Raw genomic sequence first — 13,132 nt, forward strand, 5'->3', positions numbered from 1 at the left:
ATTGGAATATGTTTAGAAATGGCTGCACTATTTTCCATGGTGAAAAAACCTTTCCGTCGTTACAAATGATGCTCACAGCACCAATACAATTACATTTCTACTCCCTTTCAAGAAAGAATGTTATTAAGGTTAAAAAAAAAGGCCTTTAAATAAACCTCAATAACAGTTTTTACCTCACAAAAGAGACAGGCCAGACATTTTCAGTAAGTCCACTGCAGTAGTAAGTCCACTGGAAATTTTACCATTGCCATTGATCTTTTTTGCAGTGTTCAGATTCTGAGGCAGCTGGTATCAGTGTGTCACTCGTGGACACATTTTTTATTTATGTTATCAGTACACATACTTCAGGGTCAGTAATTTTAACACAAAGATTATGTCTGAAAGGCAAATGTTTTTTGTTTCTTAGAACAAATCTATATATGAATGAAGTAAGGCAGCATTTATACTTACACCAAGTAATGACTTCTAAGCAAACTAAAAATGTTAAAAATGTTACTTTAAAAGATGAAATGCAAAGCAATTTCCTTTTTTTTTTTTTTTTTACTGTGGTTGTTGTGTTAAGAAAAGGTGAACAGGACAGATATCAGGAGGCGTTTCCTGTTTGTGCAAACAGATGGCAAGTTGGCATTAACCATATGCAGGAGATAACAATATCAAAAAAATCTTAACCACATGAAGAATTATCAAGAGGACTTCTATAAGGCATTTTCAATTCTGCTGAAATTAATCTAATTGAAATACATGCACATGTGGTAGCTACTTCAGTGAATATTTGTTAGTGGTCTGTGATACGCGTTTATTTACCAAACTTTGTGTAAGAATTGCTTTATAGAATATGCTACGGCAAGTATGTCAACGGGAAGCAGGGAGAGCTGCCTTGGTGTGAAAAAAGTTATGTAATTGGGATTTCAGCAAGTTATACCAATATTTGCTAGCTCTAAACTGATATGAATGTCTTGTTCTGCAGGAAAAGGGGATACTCTTTTCCTTGTTAACAGTATTGTCCCAGACACCATTTAGGAAAAAAAAAATCAAGGATGTGACCTAAGAAGGAACAACTTAAGCACTGACAGTTACCAAGAATAATTCATCAATATAGTATTTCCTTATAATATTTTCTATCATGGATAGGTGCCATTTTCCCATTCCCTTAATCTACCCCATTCCTCCATCTCCTTGTTTGGTCATCTGAAGCTTGTGACTAATTTGTTGTTTTCCCGTAACAGAAGTTCCAACATCACCAGGGTTTTCCTTATCCACTTTTATTACTGATGTAACAGAGATTGATAGGTGGTCTTGTTGATTTGTTTGTCTCCTGTCAGATAGTAACAAAGAATTTGCCATCAACCAGTTCACCCAGTCTTTGTACTGACAGCATCGAAGGAAATTGCTGTTTTCTTTAGTTAAAAAATTACAGCTGTAGAGGAATGGAGTGGGGAGAGCTTACAGGCCTTTCCTTAAATGTGTCCATCATCCTTCTCTTTGACTACTGGATGAAGCATTCTTTCTGACATGAGTTTTCCCTGATGACTTCTGGAAGACTGTGCGGCAGGCAGAGCTCAGGGCCCATCACCAGTTTGTACAAAATATTTGTATGAATGGTAGTTTGTAGACTGATTTTCTCAGTGATTGCCTTCCTCTATTAAAGGAGCAGAAAATCTTCATGAAATTGGTCATGAAAGATTTGAACTAAGAAAGAAAGCATGAACGAGAAGTCCTACCTTTGTGTGGGTAACGTGATGAGTGGTTTCTGTCTGCCCAGAGCACTGACTAGGGGAAGCAGTTGGTTTATCAGTCGTGACCCTGAGCAGACCAAGAGGCTTTCCAGGGTTGCGTTGCCTTTGCTGAGGGCCACCTCTGACATAGTACAACTCTTCAGCCTTGGAGCAGACTTGTGAAAAAGAGCTGTGGTCAAAAACGTCTGTGAGAAGTCTTGGGGCCTCACCCACCTCAACTGGGAATTAGCTGCTTTTGAGTTCGTATCCAGGTCCTAAGCCACTGATTTGACTCCTGGTCTTGATCTTGGACCTGCCTCATCACTGTGGATTTGCTTGCTTGGTGATCTGGTCTTTGAGCTGACTGTGGTTACCATCACTGGTAGTACAGCTTTAGAAATTTTTTTCAAGTCGCCTGTAAAAGGCATACATGTTTACCAATCTCCAGTAGGGACTTTTGGATGGCTTGGAAACATTGCTTAAATAAATTCAACAGTTTGGGAATCTTCATGTGAAATATTCCTGACATTTCTCAGAGTAAGTTTCTTATCATGGACAAAAACCCCACTAAAACAGGATGCATCTTAAAATTGTGAATGGAAGGTCTGCAGAATAAATTCTGGGAGGCAAGGCAGAGTATTGACCTGGAAATCTCTGCACATTTTTAACTGGCATTTGAGAGGTTTGGTTAATGTAAGACATTTTTTGCAGTTCACTTTGAATTAGATTAAAAATTAGGTCTTAGTGTATTTTTTGCTGTGATAATAACATTGCCCAAAGGCACTGTGTACACTGGAAATCCTTAGCCTTGATCTCCATTTTCTATGGATCTGAGACATTCGCAGCAGTTCCTGCTGTTTTCTTATTTTTAGGGAATGGCCCACAGTAGCAGTTCCCACTGCAACTCCCTCGATCTCTGCTCTTTTAAATCTGACTTTGTAGATGTCCATCGTGTAGCTAGAGGCAAGCCCACAAGAAGAAACAACTTCCTTGCATTAACAGATCAAGAAGCATAACGTACATACATGGTTTAGGTGCAGCCTGGGAAATAATACACAGTTGAGAAATAGACTCTCCAAAATAAGTTGTAAATAATCCTAAAGATCAGTGTTCGTACAGCATTAAGACTTTTAGCCTTCTCTAGTTGTACTTTAGATATTCTTTCATCACTGATGTAGTCAAGAGCTGATGTTTGTCACAGTTTCCAGAAGTAATTGAAATATTCTGAAGACAACTGAAAAGGACCCTTTCATAGGTATTTTGATCCAGTTTGCCTAGTCTATTTCTTATTTCTGGGAGCGAGTTAGCAAGCTTTACCTGAAGCTGTTCTGAATTCATCCATCCCTGTCTGTGCTTCATCCAGTTATCCATAATGAACCTCCTAAACTACGTAGCTACTTTACTAGGGAATCTGGATTTCTCACTGCAGGTAATGCATTTGGTGCACATTAATTTAAAATGTTAAGTTTAAGATAAAGAGGCAGATGTCTTTGTAGTGTTACGTGTCAGCACACAGGACAGGGTGAAGTAGGTAGCTTGGTGGTGAAGCTGGGAGCACAGCTGGAAACCCCATTTATTTCAGTCTTCAGATGCATCAGCATACTGATAAATTAATGGCTGTGTTGTAGATTTTATATTTAAAATGCATTATTCTCTGTGAATTCTGGTGTTACAAAAAACGTGCCGTGATCCTGTTGGCATTTTTCAATCCACCAGTTTTATGTGAATGACCCTTGGAAGTGTTATTTTCTCCTCCTCGGGTCTTTGAAATGATCACACATAGGTAAAGCAGCGTCAGTTCAGCGTTCTTGCTGAACTATAGAGCTTAGTAGGCTTCCAGAAATTCAAAATTAATGAATTAAAACTCAAAATAATTCTGAGCTAGGAGAAACTAGAGATGGGGAAGTACATGACATGTGATTTTCCAAGACCACAGAGGAGCGTGGCTTGTCAGTAGGAGGTGTGAGATCCCTCTCCAGGTTTAAGCTAGAAACCAGTTCTTCCTTTTGCTGCACTATACTGTTTGGCTAACACAAGGCTTATGTGATATCCTTCAAGATAAAATCTTTTAAATAGATGCTTAATGCAGTGTGTAAAGTAGAAATGTGGATATGTGATAGTGTCTTGAAGTCCAAATTGCTCATAGTGGAAACTTTGTGTTGAAGATAAGTGACTCATAGATGGTGTGTATCTTCTTAGGGAAGATCAGCACTGTGCCATAAGACACTGGAACACTTTGCAATCTAACAGGTCACATCTCATGACTCCCCAGCTGTTTTTTCAAGTGTGCTCTTGCACTGCCCCCTGTGGTGTCTGAGCTGGCTGGGTCTCACAGGGAGACAATGAAAGAGAACAAAGGAAAGGGCAGGAAAACAAAATAAATGATTTTGTGTGTGTGTGTGTGTCTGGGAGCAGGTTGAGCTGCTGCTGATCTGATCAAGAGGAGAGCTTTTAATGCTGCAGGAGCACATAAAGGCAGGAAGAGCCCCAGCTGAGAGAAGAAAAAAACTCTAAAGAGGAAGGTCTTCTGAGAAACGACAGCACAGACCTAAAACAGAGCAACTAGAGGAAGGAAGTCCTTGTCCTATATATACTGAAAGGGAGGGGGATCTTCTCCATGGTAACAGAGGGAGCAGGTCAGGAGGAGAAGGACACCAGCTGCACTGCAGAGAACAGAGGGAGTGAGTGGTGCTGCTCTTGCCCATTTGCAGGTTCTGGTGTGATACCACATCCCTTCCAAAATGTTTGTGCAAGCTTGTGAAAGGAAGGTGGATCATTCCCAGGCAATGATAAAGCTTGCACTTTGCATTCTATGTGTCTTACTGTTGTAAAGCTCCAAGCTGGGTTGTTAAAGTTTCAGTTCAGTGATTTATGCCATACTTACGTTACTGCTGTGTGTTTACGTTAGTACCATGTAGTTAGGAAATGGTTTGGCACTGGCGTGTAGCTAGGTTTTGCAGCACTAGTAATACAGTGAAGTTAGGTGTGGGGTAAATAACTCCCAAGCATGGTACTTCACAAAGAAATAATATAGATGATGGTATATTTTGAGTAGTTCTATATAGATAGGATACAAATAATACAAAAGAGAAGATGGTTCACCTTCAGGATGACAAGGCTCACAGGGGACTCCACATGGGAGGGATCTCCAAGAAGAGATCCTTCCCTGGTGGTGGTCAGCCCTTAAATGGGGTTTGGGAGAGGTGGAGCCAGGCTCCACCCCTTCCACTCACACAGGTATATCACCTTCACCTGTGCCCCTATGGCTGACTTGATGCTCACCTCAGGTGACCAATCAGTGGTTCAGGTCGTGATTCAGCAGTTCCCATACGTTAGGTAAGTCTGAAAGTCTGTCACAGTCATACTGGTGTCACAGAAATAATCACTGACATGGAAAGTCTATCACGGGTATCCTGCAAGTTGGGCTTGTGATCGGCAGCACGTGCTCTGAGTTTCCTGATGTGTTTTTGTGGATGCAGGGACAAGCATCTTTACTTTTTCTCCCTGCTTCTTTATTTCACTCTTACTCATTTAAAGCAAGCACGTGCAGGACATGCTGTTGCATCCCTTGCCAGACAAGTCACGAAGAGAGCGGGGTCTTCAGCCTCAGAAACCTATCACTGTATTGAGCCATGTCATCCACAGTGAATGGGAAATGTGAAGTATTACCAAGAAATCACACAGTCCTTTCTTCCCTTTATTGCCACTTTTCCTGAGCTTACAGCAACTACTTTCAGTAGCTAGGAAAGCAGTGACAAGTCCCAGTTTTGACTTCACAAAAGGGTTCAGCAGCTCTTGTTGTTTGAGAGAAGCATTTTGCTCAAATGTTTGCCCTTCCTGTTATGTGGGGTGGATGGTCTTGATGTGTAAAAGTACCTGTAGTTCTTTTTGAAAAGACTGACAGCAGTGTCTGGTTTCAGGGTGGTATGATTAACTGGAATAGACTGTTTCCTCCTTTACGTCATAGACACAATGAGAATTATCAGGATCATCACCCATCTGATCAAGACACGCCTCCACCTACCGAAGTTTCTGAAGAGCAGGTAATTATTATTTTTAATTATTTCATTAAAAAAACTGCTGTGGATTACCTCTGTTTTTTTTTTTTATTGTCTGTTGACACAACTTCTTAATCATTCTCTGCAGCAGCATAAATAGAAATCTCATGAACAGTCACAATACAGGGACAGTAACTTGTTATCATCTTTCAAACTAGAGTTTGCATGTCAAATTGGGAATTACTGCTTTTATATTTAAAGGTTAGACAGGTCACAAGTGGGGCTAATATGTGTTTCAAATAAAGGAAGAATGACAAATAGATTTCATCATTTTCCCTGTAGATATGCAACTTTTCCTTCACTGAGGTCTCCAGCTTAGGTTTCCAGTTTGATTACATGGCTGTTTGGAAAAGAAAATGTTGTGCCAGCCTTGGGCTGCAGCAGACATTTGTTGGGTGTTTCCCTTCATAACATGGTTGACTGATTTTGTGTACTGTTGCCACAGAGAAGTTTGTCTTTTTTTGCCTAGTACAGATTTAGACCTATAGTGTAGATTTAGACTTTTGTAGGTAGTTTGTTGTCTCAGAAGTGAGGATTTACTAGGAAAATTAAGAACTGAATATTAATCTTGTTTCTGTATTCAGGATTTGTTTTATACAGTCAAGTTCTCTTGAGTTTTACCCCATCTGCAGTTAGCTGCATTGACCTTTTTATTGTCTAAGGTCTCTGCTATTCTTCAACAACAACAGGTTCCAAGGATTAATTTCTCTTTCCCTTTTTCCTTTTTTAAGGAGACAAATCAATACCTGCTAATGCCATGCTGTTATTTCCAGTTAGTTTAAAATGAGATTGTTCTAAAGAGAAATCTTTACAGTGATCCAGTTTCTACTTTTGATTCAGTGTTAGATTATGTTCAAAATTAACTGCACCAGTGGTTTTGATTGAAAACTTGCTGACTTACATCATAGAAGTTAAATAAAATAAAATAATAAAAAAAACCCCAACAAACAACGATGAATGAAAAAAAGGAAGTCTGGTGGACAAGAAGCTGGACATGAGTCATCAGTGCATGCTTGCAGCCTGGAGGGCCAACTACGTCCTGGGCTGCATTGAAAAAGAAGTGGCCAGCAGGTGATTGTCCCCTTCTAGTGAGGCCCCATCTGCAGTACTGCGTCCAGGCTGGGACCCGTAGCTCAAGAAAGAAGCAGAGCTCTTGGAGTGGGTCTAGGGGAGGGCCACTAGAAGGACAGAGGGCTGGAGCACCTCTCCTGTGAGGAAAGGTTGAGGGAACTGGGCTTGTTCAGCCTGGAGAAGGCTCCAGGGAGACCTCACTGTGGCCTTCCAGTAGCTGAAGGGAGCGAATAAACAGGAAGGGGAATGACTGTTTACACAGGTTGATAGTGATTGGACAAGGGGGAATGGTTTTAAGATAAGCCAGGGGAGATTTAGGTTAGATATTAGGAGGAAGTTTTTCACTCGGAGGGTGGTATTTCACTGGAACGTGTTGCCCAGAGAGGCTGTGGATGCCCCATCTCTGGAGGCATTCAAGGCCAGGCTGGATGTGGCTCTGGGCAGCCTGCTCTAGTGGTTGGTGACTCTGCCCAAAGCAGAGAGATTGAAACCGCATGATCTTTGAGCCATTCTGTGATTGATCCTTTTCAAGCCAGGCCATTCTGTGACTCTATGACAAGAAACTCTCCCACTAAAGAGCACCATCTTAGACCAGTCTAAAATTTTGACCAGCCTAAAAAGCCTATTCAGTGCCAGGAATAAAGTGACAAATTCTGTATGTCTAGTTTTTGTTGTTGGGCTGTAACTCATGTAATAATTATTAGTCCAACTCGTGCTGTCTTCGAACTCCAAACCTGGCCCAGGCTCAGCTGTATGAAAGCACTTCAATATATGCTTACATTTTCTAATGCATTGAAGGGATCACCTGGTTGCTGTCATCTGAAATGCTGTCTAGTTGCCTTGCAAGGCAGAAAGTAATCCAAGTACCTTTGGTTTTTCAGGTTTGTGCTGATAAATCTATAAATTGTCTTAGAATGGTAGAAGTGCAAGGTTAGTATCTGTTCTTCAGGTTCAAATTTGCAAGTATTACCAACGTCTGGTGGAAACATCTCTGCTTGTCTTGTGCATTTTTTAGTACCTTCAGTTACTGTTACCAGCACACTACTCTGTTTCCTGCTGGATTCAACTTCTGTGATTAAAATACACTCAGATAAAAAGAGCTTTTTGTTGTTAAAATTGATTTCCCATCGTGCCCTCTGGATGTTTCTGCAAATGGGAACATTGAAACTCCATCCACCACTTCTTGAAAGTCAAAGTTAGAGTTCATGGCCACTGCTATAAAAACCTTTTGTCTGAAGTGTATTGCTGTGGTTAGCTTTTATTTCCATTGCCTGGCCTCTTTCTCATAAAAATCATTATCTTAGGTGAAAAGTCAGAAATAGGGAACTTCAGAAAGTTACTGGTTATGAGATCCAGTTTGATGTTGCAGTGATGTTGAAAGTAATGATTTGTTTCTCTCTCTACAAGAAGGTGAGAAACTGGGGCTGGGTGATGAAGCGAGAAGGGGAAATGCAAAAAAAAAAAAAAAAAAAAAAAGATGGTACAATTTTTTGTATTCTGACAGCCAAGGTAGCAGTTTTCAAACATTTTGTAACGGTGTATTTAGATCAAGGGAACCAGAACACCCACCTCCAGGCACACCTAGCAGGGTGTATTTCTCAATAAGCCACCAAATCAGGGGAGGTTGAAAATCCTGAATCCTTTCTTCCAAAAGGCATTGCAGATACCACCGCACGTCGCTAACGTGTCCCCGAATGCAGAGGGGCTGCACTCCTGCTTGCTTGGTTCTGTGCAACGGGCTCTGTGCCAGCCTTCAGAGAGCCACCAGTGCTCCCAGTCCGCTCCTGAGCCCACGGCTCCCATCTCACAGCCCACCCGTGGGCACAGGCAGGGTGGAGAGTGCCTCCTGCTGCCCGTGCCGTGCTTCATTCTGCTTGGTCTTCACATCTGCTGTAAGATCCCCCTTTTGGCTCAGGGTTGGGCTCTCGAGGGCATGTTCTTCTCAAGGGCAGTGAACCCTGCCGTCAGGGTGCCCTTGTCATGTAAGGCGCCAAAGTGAAAAGCAGAAAAAATGCCAGCCAGACAGCAAAGCTTTCTTTCTAGTTCACTCCTTTCAAAACTGGGCCAGGGTTGAAAACACAGCAAAAGGCTGGTTCTGAATAAGCAGTCACAGAGCACTCGTCTCTCTCTCTCTCTCTCTGGCAGTGTTTTCAGGCATGCTGGTGCAGGTACATCTTCATGGTGGTCCAGAGCTGTGCTTGCCTGCTCTTCACGCAAATACGCTGCAGAACAGATCAGCAGTGGAAAAAAAGTGATAGGTAATGCATGCATCGTCTTAATAAAACTGTTGTTTCAGTAGTTCTATGTTATTTCTCTTACAGGTTGCACGACTTATGGAGATGGGATTTTCCAGGGGAGACGCTCTGGAAGCTTTGAGGGCTTCAAATAATGACTTAAATGTAGCCACTAATTTTCTACTGCAGCACTGATGATTTTCAGTGATGAAGGGACTCTCCCCACGGGTTTGTATGTGTCTGAAGAGGACACAGCCACCTGCTGGACAGACTGGTGCAGGTCGGCCCCGCCGCGCCGGCAGGAAGGAGGAGTGGGCTCCGCGTGACTGCTTGCTGGATGATGTGAGCTGTTCCCAAGCCTTCAAATCAACCCGTGGTTTCTATTCTGGTTATCCTTTTCAAAGTAAATTTAGTTTCTACTTATTACTGGATATCACCTAAATTTATTTTTTAAATAAAGTAGGTGTTTTTTTTCCTGTAAATCGTTGTTAGACATGTTATCAGACTGAATGACTAAGAAAACGTGCTCCAACAACCTCAGCAACCAGATTCACCCATCAAGGAACATTGTGTTTTCTTTGTTGACCCCTCTGATTTCTCTAGCTTACATGTTACGTTACAGTACTTGATTTCTGACTACAGTAATAAGGTGTTCGACGGTCACTTCATGTTCAACTCACTAAAGTGTTATGAAATTATTACGTCACTCCAGAAAGTTTTATTAATGCCTGTAATATTTTATTTCCTGGATTCCTTTTAAAATAAAAGCTGTCATTCAGCACATAATACTGCACAGATAGGATACAAGTATTACAAGTGATGGTTAAGTGACCACTGTACACTTAAATTTTACAAATGGAGTAAATTGCTGTTCAGACACAGGGCATGAGGATACTCACTGGAAGCAATAAAGGTGAATTGAATGATACAACGAGGTCAGAAATGCAATGATTTGAATGATTTCCACGTCTGATTCAGACAGGCTTCTGTATCAATGGACGTGTGCTGTGTCTGCTGCGCCAGGTTCTTATTTTGAGCTGACTACGTGCCATCTGAAAGGCAAAATATAAAAGCTACCTTTTCTATGTGGTTCTAGTTTTCTACTTTCAGAGCTGCGGATGATCCACGTTTCCTGAACCCTCTCTGTCTGAAGCAATTGATCACAGATGGAATACCGACCATAAGTGTGGTTCAGAGTAATGCAGGAGCTGACAGGACGCTGCTGCCAAGGTAGTGTAATGCTGGCTTTGAAGTTTAGAAGGATAAATAAACTTGTTTGGCTTGACTCTCAGCAGTGCTGACTGTGAGCAGCTCAGGAGCTTTAGGAGGTGGGGTATGACACTAAGCTGAACTAATAGTAGTATTAGTTCAGCTTACTGAACACAGTATTCCAAACTGTGACTCCATGAAACCCCTCCATATGCATGTCTCAGGTCTGTTGGTATACGTGTGCTTTTGTTGGTATATTGGGTGTATCTGTGTCTATTTATGTACACACAGGCACATTTAACACATACATGTGTTCAGAATAAGGTACATGGCCTCGGGAGCATGACAGAGGCCATAGTGGGTGAGGAGGGAATGAGGTGAAAGAACACTGGAAAGAGAAGGGTGTTTGGGAAATCCAGCAGGACGTGTGTGTACCAAAGTACAAAGATCTGTGCAGTCACACTTCTCGTGGATTATTCACTGGGGAATTTCAGCACAATATTAGAGACTAAGAGATACGTGGGGATTTCTGTTGTTGTTTGTTTGAGGGGTTTTTTTAATCGTCTGAGAAGTCTGAAAAGAATTCTTCTGGCATCCAAGTCCTCATCCAGACCTAAGATCAAACTTACTCATCTTTAGGCACATACCATACTTCTGTAATAAAGTCATTGTCATGTGCATGTGTGCAGGCTGGGGGTGTTCCCATACCCAAATAGCTGGAAGCTGGCTGCTTTAGGAAAGGCAAGTGCTGGAATATCTGCTAAAAAATATACAATAATTACTGTAGGCAAACGTTAAGTGGTATGAAACAAGTACATGCTTTAATTGTGAAACATACAGGCTCTTCTTCCACAAATGTTTTCTCATAATCAGCAATAAAGGCTATACATTATTTCAGATGTAACATTTTCTCTGAAGGAAATAAAGGTGCACCTTCCGTGGGTGCGTTGAACAGGACACATGGACACGTGCCCTGCTCTGGGGACAGGCACAACGAGCATTTCTTCCATGGAATTTTAAAGCATAAAAGAGGCATCTAGGGCACACTGGTGGATATTGTCTAAGTCGTAGTCCTTGGCTGCTGTTATCTATACAGAGGATATCCGAAGGCCGTGCTCTGGAAAGCCCCGTTTCACAACACACAGTCAAACATGAGGGGTGAAGTTCAGATCTCGGTGATATCAGCTGGAAACCTGACTTCTGTAGAGAGTTTTTGCTCAGAATTCTCCCAGGGCTGTGATTTCCAATCAGGGGAAAAAAAAAAAAGTAGTGAAAGGAGGGGTCCCTGGTGCAGCTGAGCAGGGTTTCTGTTTTGTACAAGAAAGCTCCATGTGCCAGAGCTGGGGAGGGCCTCAGTCTCCTCTTGATTGTGACACATCTGTGAGCATGAGGAGCATGCTCCTTCCAGTCTTCAGTCTGCGTGCCTGGTGCAGCTTTAAATGTCACTGTACAGTTCCTTTTTGAGGTGTGATACAAAGATATGTTTAGGCAGCGAGACAGGATTTTAAGTCCCTAGGAAATTCACAGTGACCTCAGTGAAGGCAGGATTTGGTGCTTTGCAGTAACGGTAGCTGCTTTTCAGACTTCTCTAGCAGCCTGGGAGTGTCATCTTGAGATGACATCGCTATAATTTACTGGGGACTTTCCTAGATGGCTGTGGGACTTTGAAATACGCCCGCAGATGTTTGCACTTGTGGAAATCTGCCTGGCGAGCAGTTCTCAAGCCCTAGCTCATTGCTGAGAAGCAGAGTAGTTGGGCTCTGTACCTCACCCAAACTTTTCTCTCTCCCAAAGCCAAGGCCGTGTGCTGCTGAGGTGAGCAGGTGGGCGCCGGGGCCAGTACCTCCCATGTGGTCCAGGAGCACGTGATGGATGTCTTGTGGCTTCTGTCTGAAACAGAACCAAGCGAGCAAGCATAGTGCAAGGTAGTGGAATTGAGTGGGTGCAGTTGATTTCTTGTATGTGTTTTCCTAAAGTTCTTGGTTTAACTCTTGGTGGTATTCTGTTCCTCCTGAGATAGGAAGAGGGCCCTTGGCTGCAGAAAGGGCACCCAGCTCTACGCTAAAATTCAAGAGGTGTGCACCAGCAGGTGTCACCAGCCCAACCGTAAGATTGGGAGTGGTGATGGGGACAGGGACTGCACGGCTGAACTGAAGTCATCATCTGGCCTTCTGGACAGGGAGTGTGCAAAATACAAATGTTGGAAACCCCAGCAAGGTCCCGGCTCCCCCATCAGCAGAGGTTGCGCTGCCAGGTGCAGCCATGGCCCGCTGCAGCCACTTCCCTGATGTTATCTTGGCAGGTGCCTGCAAGTGCAGGCATCCCTCATCGGGGCAGCAGCATGGTGCTGGGTGCGGGCATGTTTGCACTGAGAAGGATGTCAGGAAGGGAGCAGAAGCTGTGGCAATGCAGTTAGCGATAGGAGCTGATAAGAGGAGGGATGAAACGTTCTCAGCGAGTTCACACGAGTGAGGTGAGTAGCAGGAAACATGCACTACTCTGCTGCTGCGCAAACGTGCTGGCTGAGGCAAGCGTTGTGCAATGAATGAAATGTAGAGAAAGTGCTCTGTGCCCGTGGAAGAGGACTCTGTGAATGTCTCATTGTGCTGAAATGCCCCATTTTCACACTTCTTCACCAGCTGTGGAGCAGGGCACCAGGAGTACTTCCATGGGAGGGGATACAGCGCAGTGACACCTCTGCATGGGAGCCCCTCCTTGCAACCCCTGATCCCCTGCTGGACAGAGCCACAGGCACCCACCTCGTGTGCATGGTGGCCCAGCTCCCAGCAGGCAGTGTGCTGGGGGTCCACACCAGGCTTCTTCGCAGTGCTCAGACCAGAAATAC

General features: G+C 43.1%; 1 protein-coding gene across 1 annotated transcript in view; it reads left to right on the forward strand.

Annotated features, from left to right (window-relative positions):
* The window catches only part of UBAC2 (UBA domain containing 2), a 90,219-nt gene extending 80,826 nt beyond the window's left edge, over positions 1 to 9,393 (forward strand). The window contains exons 8-9 of the mRNA XM_065740830.1: positions 5,636 to 5,758; positions 9,166 to 9,393. Coding sequence (XP_065596902.1) covers positions 5,636 to 5,758; positions 9,166 to 9,273 — 231 coding nt within the window. The 3' untranslated portion in view covers positions 9,274 to 9,393. The remainder of the gene's footprint in view (positions 1 to 5,635; positions 5,759 to 9,165) is intronic.
* The last annotated feature ends 3,739 nt before the right edge of the window (positions 9,394 to 13,132 follow it).

Source organism: Cyrtonyx montezumae, unplaced genomic scaffold, assembly GCF_038088225.1.
Source record: "Cyrtonyx montezumae isolate F1298 unplaced genomic scaffold, pur_monq_1.0 scaffold_3, whole genome shotgun sequence".
In the NCBI taxonomy this organism is placed as follows: Eukaryota; Metazoa; Chordata; class Aves; order Galliformes; family Odontophoridae; genus Cyrtonyx; species Cyrtonyx montezumae.